The sequence below is a fragment of the Ruditapes philippinarum genome, unplaced genomic scaffold (assembly GCF_026571515.1).
Source record: "Ruditapes philippinarum isolate M1 unplaced genomic scaffold, ASM2657151v2 ctg4753_1_1_1_1, whole genome shotgun sequence".
In the NCBI taxonomy this organism is placed as follows: Eukaryota; Metazoa; Mollusca; class Bivalvia; order Venerida; family Veneridae; genus Ruditapes; species Ruditapes philippinarum.
In genome coordinates, this window is record NW_026859824.1 from 1 (window position 1) to 17,157 (window position 17,157).

The window sequence follows — 17,157 nt, forward strand, 5'->3', positions numbered from 1 at the left end:
AAACATTTATTATAGATTTTATAAAAGAATTTATTAGACGCTCATTATTTGAATAATAACGTAAGGAAAACGTTTTTATATGATCGAGACGCTTTTAAGGGAATGAGTATAAATAATGGGATAACCTGTTGACCCTTTCTAAATGGATTTGTCTATGCGTATATATACCAGAGTTTTATTGCAGAATGGGAGAGTTGAATTTGAGGTTGATTAGAGAACTTGTTTAAAGTAAATTAATATTTTATTTTTGTAATTTTGTTGTTATTAACTTGCTACGAGCTTCCTTCCCATAGGGAATAGTTAAGCAGTTAGTTAAGTGAAAAACCGGGTTGCATAAATATAAATATTGTTTACTGTTTTCGTGATATTTATTGATGTGATATAAACAATTAGAACTGGTAGATAAAATACAGCTGAAGAATATTTTATAGTTTTAAGACGTCTGACGGATAAGTTTTAGTATTTAAATATAAAAATACCTGTTTATAAAAATACTCTTGATTTCAAATATAATTAATATTTTTGTGAAATCATTTACGGATCATTTCTTACAAATCATAGTGACAAGGTAGTCCTGAGGAAAATTATATATATATATTAATTACACTTTTATAGATAATACGATATTTGAAATATAGGCAATTTCTCGGTGCACGTTACAATGCCAAATGTAATTCAAATTGTTGATTATTGACATAGTGCTGCTAAATAATGTAGACTAGGCAAATATCATGCGATAAGTATATTGAATAGACCATTACAGCATTTTAACCTGTTTCTGTACCGGTATGAAAAAGCTAAACTGAATGCAGAAAATGAAAAAAAGTATCTTAGCAACTTTTATCAAACATGCTTTGTTACGCCGTATATGACATTCTCCGCTCCGAATATCGCTCTCCGGGGATCATTATTCATTGATACATATGATTGTAATGGGTTTGTCCTGGAAAGAATAATTATCTATCGGTTACCATCATTAGTTTTTTCCTTTTTCATGCATATCGTTTTGTTCTGTTTATTTAAGTCAATATCTACAACATCAGCATCACCACCTTGATTAGATATTACAGTATCCCTGCCTGTACAAGGTGAAAGCAAATGGCCTTTTACTTTATTACATTTTGTGAATGCATAAATTATAATTGGAAGAAAATTTCGGCTTGCCCCGAACGAAGACATGACCGAGAACTATACATTGCGATTTTGTATCGTATTCTAGTTTTAATAAGTAAAAATTATATCCTTATCCACACAATGAATTTACAAAAGTTATTCTTCTGTTGATAATAGTACTTAAAAGCCACTGTGATTCAGACATGTGTACCATGGAATGAAATGTTGAGGTCAGTGAAATTTCCGATGTTGATATTGACACAGTTGACGATGATGATGATGATGGTGGTGATGATGATTCTGTTGCTGCTGTTGATTATGATGATGAAAATGATGGTTGCTATGATGATGATGAAGATGATGATGGTGGTGGTAATGATGGTGATGTTGATGATTATAGTGGTGGTGGTGATGATGATTATGTTGCTGATTATGATTAGGATGCTGATAATGATGATTATAATGATAATGATGGTGATTATGATGATGATAATGACGGAAATTATGGTGATATTTAAACTGAATAAGAAATAGTATGAATGGTAAAAATTGGATAACTATGACGTAAAAGGATGATATAGATATCTAAAATACTGAAGATGATAAGATTATTGTTGTAATCATGATGACTGTTATTGTAAAAACAATTTGAATGATATGATTACAATAACTACAAAAAATGATGATAACCTTAAACATCTGACGGTGTTGATAATAGTAATCGTGATGACCGTGATTCCGTTAACGACAATGACGACGACGATGACGATGATGATGATGATGATGATGATGATGGAAATTAGTAAAGTAATGAAAACAGCGACGTATCAAAGATAATACGTATTGGTTCAGTTGTGACAGCCATTATTTTTTCAATCTGGTAGGTTTTAGGTTAAAGAAATTGATATCGCGAAATCAGTGAGTAAATGAAATGATAATCATATGAGTTAATATCTATAATTACTGCGGAAAGAAATGGAGAATTGTTTTCCAAGACAAACATAATACCCGGTAGGTTAGTGATTTGTCAGTGGCAGTAAAAATGATTTAATTTGATTGTGACATCTTTATTAAGATGCAGTGTAACACCGCACTTTGGGGTCAAACGCACTTTGGGGTTGGACCCCAAAGTGCGTTACTTTGGGGTCATAGAAAATTAAAGTTCATTATGTTTTAAATAATATATTGTAGTCAAAGCCAATGGTAAACAAAAAAATCAAGGCATTAAATAGACACAAACATGTGCCCTGAATTATAGTAGAATCAATAGGGATTTAAATGATCTTGATTAGTAAGTGAAGAACTTTCACCAAATAAATCACCAAATAAAGAATTTGTATCTACTGTTAAGCTTAAAATATTTTTTCTCAAATTTTCCATTTATTTTAAAAGAATGTACACCTTTCATTAACTCCGTTGTTTTTAGCTAAATGCATCATTTTCCCGTTTTTTATTTACACATTTTTAAGAAATATGATAGTCTTAGCATAGACAAAGGTATAAATTCTGGGAAATCTGAGTAAGACATTTCAGTAAAAAATGTGCCTGATAATATGATGAAAGGGCCATTTATTTAGCTAAATGTGACATATAAGAAACTTGACTAGGTGTAGATGCGGCTTTAAGTAGTAGTCCGTACAGGCAGTACTAAAAATATCAACTATTTAAGTAGTCGCACATTAAGAGCGGAGCTTCAGAATAATGTAAAATTCTCTTTGGGGGTATAGAGGGGATTGTGGGGTATTGATCCCCCCGAGGGTTAAAAATAACGTTTTAAAGGCACAGTATGCTTTTATTTGTTTTTCTTAAAAGCTTTTTTATTTTGATGTTCTTCTATATTATCCAAAAAATACACATTGGTCAATTACCTGACCCATCTTTTTCATCTGTTGCTTTTTGGCAATGATGAGTACAGTTATAGTGAATTAGTATTTTATATGGAAGTCAAAGTGTTTTGACTTCTTTTATGACGAATAATTTCACAGTTATCGCTACTTTATTCAGGTAACAAGCATCTTACATTTCTCAGATACCATTATTTTAACATTATAAAATTCATGTTTGCTCTTTCTTAAGATGTATGTAAGATTTCCCATAAAAAAGCCTCTGGCGAACGGTTGTTCTGGAGCTTACAAAAACCCTTATGTTTGTTGATAAGCTTAATAATGTTTTTGTAAAAATCACTATTTATAGTCCGATCGAAAAAAAAATTCACCAGAACATTGCAATAGAGTATATTTATAGTTCTTTGGAAAAAGACATTAACTGCATTTTTTTCATTCCCAACATATTTAAAATGGGGCTCAATATGGCACCAAAAGTTATCAAGTAAATGACCGACAGAACGGGATACTTTTCGCAGCATCTTTTAATTCTAGGAATACATAATTTCTGTACTAGAGTATTTTGAACGGTGGCATAAAAGTGACATTTGTATTTTTTTTTCTACTTTTTTTTGTTTTTCGTAATATTTTTGTTTGTTTGTCGTAGATATTTTTTTTTACTTGTAGTTTTGAATACATACTTTTTTTTAGTTTTGCATACATATTCTTTTTTAGTTTGCATACATATTTTATTTTAGTTTTGCATACATATTCTTTTTTAGTTTGCATACATATTTTATTTTAGTTTTTTGTACATATTTTATTTTTGTTTTTTCGTACATATTTTTACATGACGCCATTTGCAAAGTAGAGGTTTGGATAATTACACCATTTGTTAAACACCATTTTCAAACACTTCGCCATATGTAAATTAGTTTTATACTCAACTATGGGCTGAGATTTGAAGGCTGTTTTGATTGGCTAAAATATGTATGAAAAACAAAAATAACATATGTACGAAAAACAAAAATAAAATATGAATGCAAAACTGAAAAAAATATGTATGCAAAACTAAAATAAAATATGTATACAAAACTAAAAACAAAAAAATGCAAATGTCACTTTTATGCCACCGTAATTTTGTTATATGAACACAATTTTTAGATATTTCAAGTGGTAACATTAATGAAACTTTTATCACTTAAGCATCATAAAGTATTGACCGCCATCTTGAACTCCAACTCAAATATTCCAATGTCGCAGATAGAAAATAAGTCAGTACTCAGTATTTAAGCAGAACTCAGATGACACCTTTAGACCTCTTGAACCCAAAGTGCGTTGATATGTAGCATATTAACGCACTTTGGGGTCAATTTCTCGATTTTGATCCCAAAGTGCGTTTGACCCCAAAGTGCGGTGCGAAGTTTAACGCACTTTGGGGTCGGACCCCAAAGTGCGTTTGACCCCAAAGTGCGGTGTTACAATGCAGTATACGTATGTTAACACTTTTTTCGAGGACAAAAACAAATAGTACAAAAAGAGTCCGGTGAAAATCCGAATTGGACAAAATACTCTGTAACACGTTTGTTTATTCGGCATTAACATAGTCGTGACAATGCTGAAAAGGGATTATTCCTAGGAAGCTCTGAAAAATAATTTGCAAATCACATATATATACTCTTTTTGACTGAGACATTTCATGCACATGATCAGTTCATCATTTCTTATATCCCCTGGTATCGTTTCAGCAATGTTATATTTCTAACACTTTAGAAATGCCAACAATGACCCCAAAGGACGACCCCCCCTAAAAAACAGAACAAAACAAAAAACAACAACCAAACAAACTGAGAACAGACATACTGTATATTTTAAATTGAATCAGGCAAGTTGTTCAAATCAAACGCTACCCAATTTGTGAACTTTGTATCAACCATTGACCATTTTTATCAGATTAGGAAAAAACTATCCAAATACTATTAGTTGAAGGCCGATATTTCCTTGGTAACCAGCGTTGTTATGAAATATGTCCGGATTCCAATTTGTGATAGAGGTTGTATTCATCTAAGCAATACATCACTTTTAATACTGATACACATTGTTGATAAAATAAAGCGCCAGGTAACGAGAGGAAACAGCTCCCGGTGAGCTATCTATGTTAAAACACAACAGATAAAACTCGTTCAGAGCCGTATACGGCGTAAAGAACTAAATTATACACAAAGACGCAATTTGTCCAAATGAGTACGTATAATTTAAAAAAAATAAAATCTTATTAACAAAGAAAAAAAAACGGAAGAAAAAAACAGAGATGTAAATGAGACCTATACTAATACTAAATAATCGAACACGGTTATCTGTCTTTAGTTGTTATGAAAAAACTTCAAATATAAATCAAAGATAAACAGGTTGGAGACTCAAACATGTTTGACATGGTTTATTTATTGAATTGGCAATAATCAGTGTTATCTTATCAAAATGTAGAGTGAATTTGTCTTTTTTCCCCCAATCGAAAAATACCCCTGTCGTTATTAAAATCTTTGCTTTTATCATTTTTTGGGGTGAAGCTTCCTTTTTGGAGCTTTTCTTTTTTAGTTTTACATAATATGTTGGGAAATTATTGTGATTGAGGGGGTAAAAACAGTAAGTATATTAAATACCAGTAATGATTTTCAAACGTAAAATTTTACTTCTTTTCTCATCTTCCCAAACGTATCTTAACCTGGAATGGATTTGAATATTTTCAAAAAATAAAATCATATATTGTTTGTGCCATGTCTTATTATTAGGAACCAACTTATTATTATTCAACAACAACAACAACAACAACAACAACAACAACAACAACAACAACAACAACAACAACAACAACAACAACAACAACAACAACAACAACAACAACAACAACAACAACAACAGCAGCAACAACAACAACAACAACAGCAACAACAAGAAGCTAAAAATAGCCAAACAATCAGGTTGTAAAAATCCAAACATTCATTTTTTTCATATATATTATTTTTTTTTCATATTATTTTATTGGTATACAGATGAATCCTGAAAATTATTATGAATGTGTTTTTATGTAAAGAGCATGACAAGAAGAATTTACATAATTAAAACAAAACACACATATTTAGAACACGCATTTAACAAATTACTTGTAATCACAATTCATACCCCTTTTATTTTAAGCACATATGCCATTTGACCCTAAAGATACAGATTGGGATGTTCAGTGCTATAGAGAATTCTCCAAATATGACGCAAACAGTTTTTTGTCGTCTGGTAAAAGGTCAACGCCAAGGGAATGTTGCCACGAGGATTATTGCGAAAGCCAAGGCGTTAAGTGTCAAGTAAGCCAAATACTTATTTACAAATGTATTGCTCTTGCAAAAGGTGCTCTATACAAATATATTATACTCTGTACGAAGAATTTTAGCTTTTTATATCATCACAGGGTCCTGGGAATAATTCTGTCAATAGTCACGGGTGACTTCCTGTGATCTGTGTGGGACAGAAAAACCAAAACCAGAAGACGGCCCAGTAATTATTATCTGTCATAACTTTTTAAAAAATATTTCTTTAAAGTGACGAGTCTGCTTATTCTAATGAGTAACCCTTACAAAGAATATATCCTGAAAAAAAATCGTTAAGTGTAACCGCGCGAGTATCTGTATGTTCAACTACGCGGTTTAACTTTCCACAAAAATGATAATGTTTCCCCACTGAAACATGTTACTCACTAAAATAAGAAGGTTCTTCACTTCCTGAATAATATTATATCTATAAACCTATGGAAGAATTAAAATCTGAACCGTCTATTTTTTGCCACATGCAGAGAATAAAATGTCACGTGGTATAGGCACCGTGGTAGTTTTATCTCTGGTAGTATTAACCCTATTGAAGTGAATGTCCAATTGCAAAGAAATATCTCTTTATTTAATGTAAACAGAAGCTTATTCAAAATAACTTTAAAATTGACAGATATGCAATCATATACACATGTGAAATACTATTCTAGGATTACTGTAACGGTATAGATATCATGTCATTATGGCAAGGTTGCACCGCCATCGTAAACATTTAAGTTGTTATTATATCTAAAGTAATGCTGCTGAAACTTGCATACATTTGTAATTATAATCTTAATGTTTCTCGATTTTTTTTTTAAATATCTGCGACTTGCAAAGTAAATTGAAATGCAGAATAGAAAAATGGTATCTTTAATACATTGTGCGTTAATAAACCGTATTTTCTGAGCTCATAAGGGAGAGCATCGAACCATCAATCCAGGGGACACCGGTTTGATCGTCGTGGGCGAGGTGTCATTTCTCCGACCCAATTGATCGCTGATTAATAAATCACGTGTAATTAGTAATCGGTCACTTGCGAATAAATTGCTAATTACTCGTTGGTTATGCAGGAAAGTTGGTTAGCTGGATCGATTGCGAAAATATGACATAAAACATGCGTGGCAATGGGTGTAAAACATTCATAAAAAAGAAAAGAAAAACCACCACCGAAAACAACAACAAAGAAAAAAGGAAAAAAAATCCAAAAATCCAAACAAATCAATCAAAGGCCACAACTTGAGATGCACATATGTTCAAATAAAACAAATCGTAGGGGCTTTCCGATACTACAAATGTTAATATTAAGATGATTGTCACCATTGTTACAATAGGCTTGTCTTTATTGTAAGTCCGAAGCAGTTCTTTAGTAAAACAGAAAAAAATCAGTAATAAAAAAGTAACAATATATTCACTGATCCACTGAACCGGTTCAAACGTCAAGACATGCTGACTTACCTGGTACTACCTGATTACATACTTTGAACTGTTATTTCAGACAAAACCAACATAATTGGTTTGCGACCAGCATGGATCGAGACCAGGCTGCACATCCGCGCAGTCTGATCAGGATCCATGCTGTTCGCTATCAGTTTCTCTACTTGTAATAGGGTTTGTAGCGAACAGCATGGGTCCTGATCAGACTGCGCGGATGCGCAGGCTGGTCTGGATCCATGCTGGTCGCAAACGCACTTTGTTTGTTTTGTCATGACGCGGCTCAATTATGTTATTTCAGACAGAGCAATACAGATCGTACATCGCAAGGAAGTTCTCATCAACATGGACTTGTCCCTCCGGAAAATTAGTAAGCGTTACATCATGGTGCAATGGTCATTATAACTATGACTGCAAAGGTATATTGTGTGGCTAGCAAACGCTTCTTTTATTGAAGAAACAAACAAATCACTTATCCTAAAAAAATATGCCAGCTGATATAACTCTTCCCTGAAAATGTAGACTTGACAGATGTCGATTTATAGTGAACAACTTTTTACTTACTTTGATTGTTTTGAAATTAGTGTATGGCGTGTATTTTTTAATTACCTCTTGGAAATATATTCAATCTTTTGCCTCTGAAGCATCTTGATTTAAGAGGTAGGGTTTACTCTTAAAAATGATACCATATTTGTGAGAATAAGATACTGTTTCGACAAAACATACAAACAAAATTATAACGTAAAAACGCGAAAAAAAAACAAAATTGTAAATGCTGCAAGATTGATTTTATCAACCATGTTCATGAACGGTAGCGGTAAGTGCAAACTTCCGTCAACGCCCCAAAACATAGGCATAAGCAATTGCGTATGCTTCTAAATTCAAAAGTTTACCATTGCAATTATAACTTTTGAATTACCTGATCATTTACTGTCTTTGTGTTAAATAAATAAAAACTGAACTTAGAAATATCCGCAAATGTATTCATACGACGGTGATCATATCCAATGTGACACATTTGTTCCATTCCACAAAAAGAGGCGTATAACTTTATCCCGAAATGAAAGAATGAATTTGCATAAACAACCAGGAAACAATTTAAAACAATTTGCGAATCAAAATCGGATAACACTTTAAAAGTAAAATTAGAACGGAACTGTCTGATAAGGCAAGGTACAGTTATATAACCTTTTACAATCTTGACGTTTCAGACATTTGCCAGTCTTTATCCAGAGATAGATGCGAAAACGGAGGTACCTGCGTTCCACAAGGCACGAAGTTCACGTGTTCATGTCAACCAGGTTTTGAGGGGGAGATATGTCAAGTCAGTAAGTTTAGAAAACCAATATATTCTTTACTATCATTCCAATCCATGATACATACAAACAGACAAATATTCTTCAAAAAGAACTGAAAGGTTTAAACAAAATGACTTGAATAGATCAATGCTCGACAATTTTAACAAAAAAGACACAAAAGGGATGCCCAAACAATCTCTCCGTCTGGAGAGACAGTCTCAGCTTACTTTCATATATCACATACATTCTGTTTTTGAAGATAAAAACGCTAAAACATAACACACAACGTACGGATCTTACGTTATAATAAAGTAAAAACAAAAAATATTCCTTCAAAACTTAAATCCTTTTGTGTATAAACGGCAGACAAATTGCAACGATCTTTAGAAAATTTAAACGATTTGTTATCATACGGCTGAGTAATTTTTTTAAATGAGATGTTCCTTTTAAGAGGCAAAGCGGTTGGTGATTTTATGACAGCAAGATATTAACATGGGATGTTAGCTGAGAGGCAAAGCGTTTAGCGATTTTATCATGACAAGATCTTAACATGGAATGCTCTTTTAAGGACAAAGCGTTTGGTGTTGTTATGATTACCAGATCTTCCTCCTAGAACAATATCTTTCTTTTTATCCTTAGTTTTTTAGAAAACCTCCCCATTACCAGATCTCGTTTAATAAAATTAATGTCTCCTCAAACTGAATCTCCCATAAATGTTCCCCTATATTCTGCATCTCATCGCGAGCCATCAAGGGTTTCAGGCTCCTCTGGACTTCCTACTAAGTTTATGTTTGTAGTTGGTAAGGTGTCACATAATGGATGTGATATAAATGCACAACAAATTGTCCTAAATACCTCTGCAACCATCTTGATTTATTCTTCTGTTCCTTATACCTTTTACTGAGGAAAGCGACTGAGAGCATCCGTAACTGTATTGATTGTACCGGGACACTTTTTAATTTCAAAGTCGAATTTCTAATCCATCGCTTCCGTTCTGTGTTCTTTATATATATACATATATAGTTTAATGACCTTTCCAGATATTGATGAGTGCACGCCAAATCCGTGCAATACAACAACAAGCATAAACTGTCTAGATGGAGCTAATGACTACACGTGTAATTGTAAACCTGGATATACCGGCAAATACTGTGATACAGGTTCAATTCAATTATATATTTTGTATATGTATGTTTTAAGTAACCAAAATAGAGAAAACATTAGAATAAATAACTAAGGTTATATTTAAAATTAAAGCACGAAATTTAATTTATGTGTAAACATATGAAGTAAATCATTACAATATTAATTACGGGGTAATATCATATTGATAAAATAGTAAACTCAGTCTTTTATTTTACATTATAATTATTCATGAATACCTTTAAGACTTTATAAGTGTATATAAAACTCTACCTTCAGGTAGTTACGTAAGGTTACGTCAAGTTTTTGATTTATCTATATTTATTTAGGTCAAACTAATATGAACCATTTACATTGTCCATTTATTTTCAGATATCAATGAATGCCTGAGCAACCCATGTAATACAAAATATACTGTTAAATGTATAGACGGAATAAATGACTATACTTGCATGTGTAAACCTGGATATACGGGCAATAATTGTAATAAAGGTACAATACATTATTACAATAATACACTATCATTTTATTACAGTTTAGTTTAAACATATTTTATTGCATATATATCTATATATATATACATATATACAATTTCACAATTATACACAATTACACATACATTAATTTAAATATACAAAAAGAGTCGGTCCAAAACAACATTATTGATGGCCCTCCTCTTAAAAGTTGACTGTATTGTTATTCAAAAAAAGATGTGAAAAAGACATAAGTAAAGTATTATTTATTACATCTAATTCTAAGAACAGAAATATTAGTTAGAAAAAAATATTTAAGTAAGTTAATACGCCTATCATTCTTCTTATTATTATTATTATTCATGTACACAATAAATTGTGTTTGTATTGCACTATAGTAAACTAGTCAAATCATCAAATCAAATACAGAGAAACAATGCATGCGTGAATGACTTGTTTGTCAAAATAAATAAGTGTGATTTACCCGAGCAGTATCGCAATCTTTTTTAAAACTTATTTTCTCGTTTAGAGCACATGCATTACTATATGCCGATTTTCATGGAATGGCACTAACGTGTCACATTAAAGATTCCATGATAACCGTCATATGAACACATCTGCGGATGTATCAAAATTTATAATATTACCAGTTCATGTTAAATTTTGAATTCTACTTAAGCCGGGGCTAGGGGGTGTGGACGGTAGCTTACAATTACCTCTACCGTCAATGAACATTTTCAAATTTGTCGTGTTGGGCTTTCTTTAGGGGTTCTGTTTGCATCTAAACTGTTGCATTACGTATTAACAACTAATACAACTCGTATGTGTTTAGAAAATATGGCACTTTATTTCTAGTAGTATTCTATCAAAACATAGACAAAGACTTTAATTACTACAAAAATACATAGTTTAAAAACATAAGCGTTGTCATTTTTATATTTCGTTACTTCTTTAAAGAAATTTGTCAGGTTGGTCTCAGGTCATTTATTACTGTAAATATTATATAAGTTACTTTAGTTTTCTTTCATTCACCATTTTTGTGGCCCCTTTCATTAGTGTATAACAAAAAAGGGACATATAAAAATGTAATATTGCAGTGTTTGTTTGTTCTCTGGCTATAGATATCGACGAATGCGAAAGTTCGCCGTGTCAAAATAATGCCACGTGTAATAATAAAGAAAACAGATTTACATGTGATTGTCCTCCAAGATTGTATGGTGTTGTATGTGACACAAGTAAGTATATCATTTCACTCGTTCCAAAATTTGATTAATTCTGATAAATATAGTTTAACATGAAACATTACTAGTATTATTAATATTATAAGTATATCGGATTATAAAAGGAAGGAATTATTTCATAGTTTCGTCGCTTCTCTGTGTTTAGTTAAAGTCCACTTAACCTTTTGTTAAGATGTTCATATAGCATTTCAAGTAAAATGATATTAAATATTCAGCTGTCCATTGCGTTAAGGTTTCAGTAAAATATATTAATTTTTCATATTTTAACTTGAATAAAACACTTTTTATTAAAATTAAGAACTATGGAAAAGGTAGACCCCAAAAAAGCAATAAACAAACATTGTAAGAGACAATTGCAGGCTCAAGTTGATGGATTTTTAAGTAGGAATGAGTAAAATTAATCTATAAATATTGTTTTCTGAAATAATTTGCATCAAGCCACATTCCATATTTTTTTAATTTTTCAGATATCTGTCACCCTACTCCAGCAGACGTCGTCTTTGTTTTAGATTCATCAGTGAGCATGACAGAAGATGAATTCAATAAACAGCTGGAATTTGTTGCTAATTTCAGCAATACTGTCCCCATTGGACCACATGACTTCCAAATTAGTGTCGTAACATTTTCATCTGATGCACATGTAGAGTTTTATCTTAACCAGTATAAAGACAACGTGTCACTCCATGACGCTATAATGAACGTTACGTATAAACGTGGGATAACACGTACTGACAAAGGACTAGAAAAGGTAAGGTGATAATCCTTGATAATTTTCTATAGAGTCATAAAAGTCGCCGCAGCCGCAGCTGGTGTTTGATATTTTGCCCCAATCTTATCTTGCCTTACACTTACGTATTAAAATGTAAATCAAAATTGCAGGAGAGGTAGTTTTACAGTTATGTCAGTTTCATAGGACTGTAAAGGCAATATTGGGCTATAATGAATTACACAAGATGCGATATAATCGTTGGATAAAAGCATTGGACAAATTGAGAGCAATACTTGATGAATTAGAAATCTAAATTCATATATTTTTTTCACTAACTTTGGTTTTAAGAAAGGCAAGTATTTTTAATTCATGTTTATTTCATTTATTGCATATTTCAAAAAGTTTCATGTAATATAAATGTGTTTCCTTCAATAATTTCATTGTTATATTTATAGGTAATGACCGAAGTATTCAGTCCAAACCATGGCATCGAAAGACGAATAAATGGTACACAAGCTTCTAAGTTTGTTTACGTCTTGACTGACGGCATGTCTACATACAGAATGAAAACCAAGGAAAAAGCAAATGATTTGAGGTCTATTGTGGATACAATTGCCGCCATAGGTAAGTAGTTTCGCCCACCCCAACCCCTCATTTCCCGTTGCACACTTTGTCTCTATAACTCCGGTATTGGACCCTTTAGTTCTTATCTTTTAACTTATTTTATATCCCCCATCCTTTCACCGCCTTGTGTCTTATCCCAGGTATTGGTTCGGTGCCTTCTGGGTGTCCTACTGGTGTGATTGGATTGTGTTGGGGGGCTACGTTCTGTGAATGTTGCTTTACCTTGTTAATCTTTGTTCTCGTTTTTTTTTAAATTAGGAATAAACTACTATTAGCAATCACCCAAGATCGATATCATACTGGAATGCTCTTAAAAATATTCAAGTAGATCTACACTTAATAATTTCATTTATTCCTCACAGAATTAAACTGTTTGTAACAGTAATGATGTAAATTGAACTGTAACGGTATACAATGCAAACGTTATAAATTTCAGGAATAGGAAAAGGAGTTTCTCACCAAGAACTGATAGATATAGCCTCGGACCCATCCTTTGTTTACTCCGTGCAGAACTTTAATTCTTTGTACACCGTTCTCAAACGTCTGGTTCATTTTGATTGCGATGGTAATGAATATTTTTACTAACTTATGTTCAGCAAAGTTTAATTTGGAAAGTTTATTTTACTTCTTTATCATTTTAACAAATGTTTAAAATACATCAACAAAGTAAACATATCAAATATTGAATATATCGAAATAAATTTATGACAATGGAAAAACACGTATTCCTTTTAGATATCTATCTAATACGTAAAGATTAAAAAAGTTTCAAGATTCGGTTTGGTGTTCATGGGCGATAGAGGTAAGTGCAAGTTATCGTACACACACCCCAGCACCGACATAAGCAGAATTCGGCATTTAATAAAATAGCATTGATTAAATGTCTAATATTTTTCAGAATGTGAGACAAGTGCGGCATCGGACGTTGCCATTTTCTTGGATTCGTCGTATTCTGTACCAGCCGAACAATATAGCTTAAGTATCGACGCTATTATACATATGATTGACGTCATGGAGCATTTAAGCGTTAATAATACACGTGTTAGTGTGACGTCATTTTCCGATGATATAAGAAGCGCTATTGGTATGGGAGAGACCTTTAACAAAAATGTCATTAAAAGAACGCTCAATATGATCGCACAATCAAATGTCAAGGCACAAGTACACTTAGAAACCGTTTATGCTTATGTCAGGGATAACATTTTCAATAAAACAATTTCTAGGCAGGGGGCAAAGAAATTTTTCCTGATTTTCACGAATGGTAAAGCGGATATAAATGACGAAAGTGCACTTGAAAGAGATAAAGCAATGTTAGAGGCTAACGATGTAAATATTGTTGCCATTGGTAGTGGAGGAGATGTTAGTTTGGAAGGTTTACTTAAGCTGGTGACAGACCCGTTTAATGTTTTTATTACTAACAAAGATTTGCCAATGAGCAATCTGGATGTTTTGCAATCTTATTTCGTTTATAACAAGTGCGACTTGAAAGGTGAATAAAATATGTCACTGAAGAAATTGTAGCCTATGATTTTACACGCATATCAAAGGAGTGATGTGTTAATTTTTGTATGACCTTTTTTGGAAACAACTCCCATGAGTATTTCAATTTCAGTGCCTTGATTGCTTGCTCTTCCTCTCATTTATCAAATAAATGTATTCAATGTGAACATATTTACTCATTTTTTTCCCCAGGAAATATAGAATGTTTATCAAAGAATGGATAGCAGAAATTAATAATGACACGAGAATGTTGAATTTGTTACAGAAAGTGAGCCAACAAAAGCATTTGTTTAAAACATGTGTTATAGTTCATTGTAATTGACCTGACAGAAATTTTAAATGACTGAAATGCAACATTTCACCGCCTTTTATCGCATGATCTTATTGTGGCCTCCCTGGTAGAGTTATTCAAATTGTCGACTTCAAATCACTTGCCTCATACCGTTGTGGATTTGATGCCTGTCAAGCACTTTTGATCCATTCATGTGACAAAGCTGTCCAGCCAGCTTATACGATACTCATGGTGCCCGCTCGTGCCTAAAATAATGCACGGAAGGGTAACTTAGCTCTTCCATCGCCAGTAAAGAAGGAAAGTCGCTGTATGACCTTTATGTCTCTGTGTTATTCAAAATCCAACAAAGAAAACAAACGGGATGTTCGTAAATAATAGCCACACAAAGACCTGTCTCTCTTAAAGTACATTTTAACAAATACGATTGGTTAACTATAATAAGACCTGCAGTTTAAGCAATAATCAGATATACAGAATTAAAATATTGTGACTGACTATAAAGTTTATTGCCTGAACCTACATTAAAATAAAATTCCATTCGTCTTAATGCCATTCATTCCATAAATATATTACATGTATATATCAATGTTTGACAGTATTTGAAACATGGGCTAAAGTCATTGAAAACAGCCCTCAATAAAAGCCTTGATTTAACCACTCGCCCTCGGAAGCCCTACAACAGTTGTTCTGGTCCTAACTGCCGTTAGAAATTAGAAAATCGTGAAAACTGCAAATTTTACTTCTATTCATATGCAATAACTGTAAACAAATATGTTAATGTTTAAGACCCGTTTTGTGTGGGAGAGTAGTTTTAAAAGCAGTTTGAAATAATTTGTAGGAAACATGGTAAAACACACCTTAAATATCTGAGAAACTTAATCAGAAAGTGAAAGAACTTAAGAGTCCGTTAAACATAAGAATAGTAACTTGTTACGCAATCGAGCAAAAAAAATTATGTTAAATTTTTTTATAAAACTCCTTTATATTATTTAACTTACTTTAGAATGGCAAATTAGATTTCCAAACTTCATTATAATGGTATTCTAAAATGACCTATTAAATTTCTACATATATTCAGTTATTACCTGTAAACTTTACAGGAAGGCAAGCTGATTTAAGAGGGCCTGTGACCGAAAAATGTGACTTTTACTTACCAAAAAACCATATAGAAAGGATACCAAAAGTTTTTTCAATACCAGTGGAGCCGTCGTCCAAGTTACTGTTTCTAGAGGCCGTTCTTTTTCGATATTCCATGTGCTTCACCAGAATAGTTCGTTTATAGCAAAAATAGTGAAATTATCTTTTAAAAGAGATCGTCTACATTACCATTAATACGCGTGGGTAGCGATTTCAGTTAATGACAGGGACAGAGACGAAAACATACATCATTTGTAATGAAGTCAAAGCTTTTATTGACACAATAAGCAAAAAGGAAAAATTGCGTACAATAATTTGAGATAGAATGAAGGAAGCGTAAAATAAGTGTTATCAGAGACACGTTCTGATATTTTGATTTAGATTAGTACAAACAAGATCTATAAGCAGCTCAAATAAACAGGTCAGAGATAAAAAAAAATGTTTGAAATTGAAAAGATTATTTATCGGATTTGCAACGATCAATAACATCTTATCAAGATGTCAAGTGGTTTGATTCATAAAATACCCTTTATATTTTTGTATCGTCAAATATTTCGGACAATTTATTAATCGGTATATTTTTCTAATCGTCTCTGTGCATGAATCAATAAAATGTTCAGGATTATTGTGATACAAATATGTGTGTTGTATGTTTATGGACAAAGCAGTAAGTATGTTAATATTTATTCGATTTGGATGATTTTACAAATTCATTTTGTAACTCCTGATTTTTGTCCTCTGTTCTGTTTTCGTACACACGAGTTTCATGTAACTAATAAATCCGTGCTTCGTGTGCTTGAGGAAAAGAAAAGGTCTCTTAGAACCAACAGTTTTTTAGAATTCAACCTATTTTATCTAGTTTAAGAAAATATATTGTTGTAGTCTTCTAATACGTATATTAAAGTCATTTATCATCAATGTAAACACTTAAAAAAATTATCGAACAAAGACAAACGAAGACAAGCGAGAGTGTTTGTCATGATTGAACTAAATTTCAAATTTAAAAACTTTTAGCAG

At 32.2% G+C, this 17,157-nt stretch overlaps 1 protein-coding gene across 1 annotated transcript; it reads left to right on the forward strand.

Moving 5' to 3' along the window:
- Positions 1-6,155: 6,155 nt before the first annotated feature.
- Positions 6,156-14,726, forward strand: LOC132758019 (transmembrane cell adhesion receptor mua-3-like; the record flags this gene model as incomplete). Its single annotated transcript, XM_060749537.1, is given in 10 exon segments — positions 6,156-6,292; positions 8,025-8,142; positions 8,935-9,051; positions 10,062-10,181; positions 10,537-10,656; positions 11,759-11,872; positions 12,346-12,626; positions 13,043-13,211; positions 13,648-13,776; positions 14,110-14,726. Coding segments are annotated over 10 exon segments (1,904 nt in total), but the record flags the coding sequence as incomplete, so codon positions are not given.
- Positions 14,727-17,157: the final 2,431 nt, after the last annotated feature.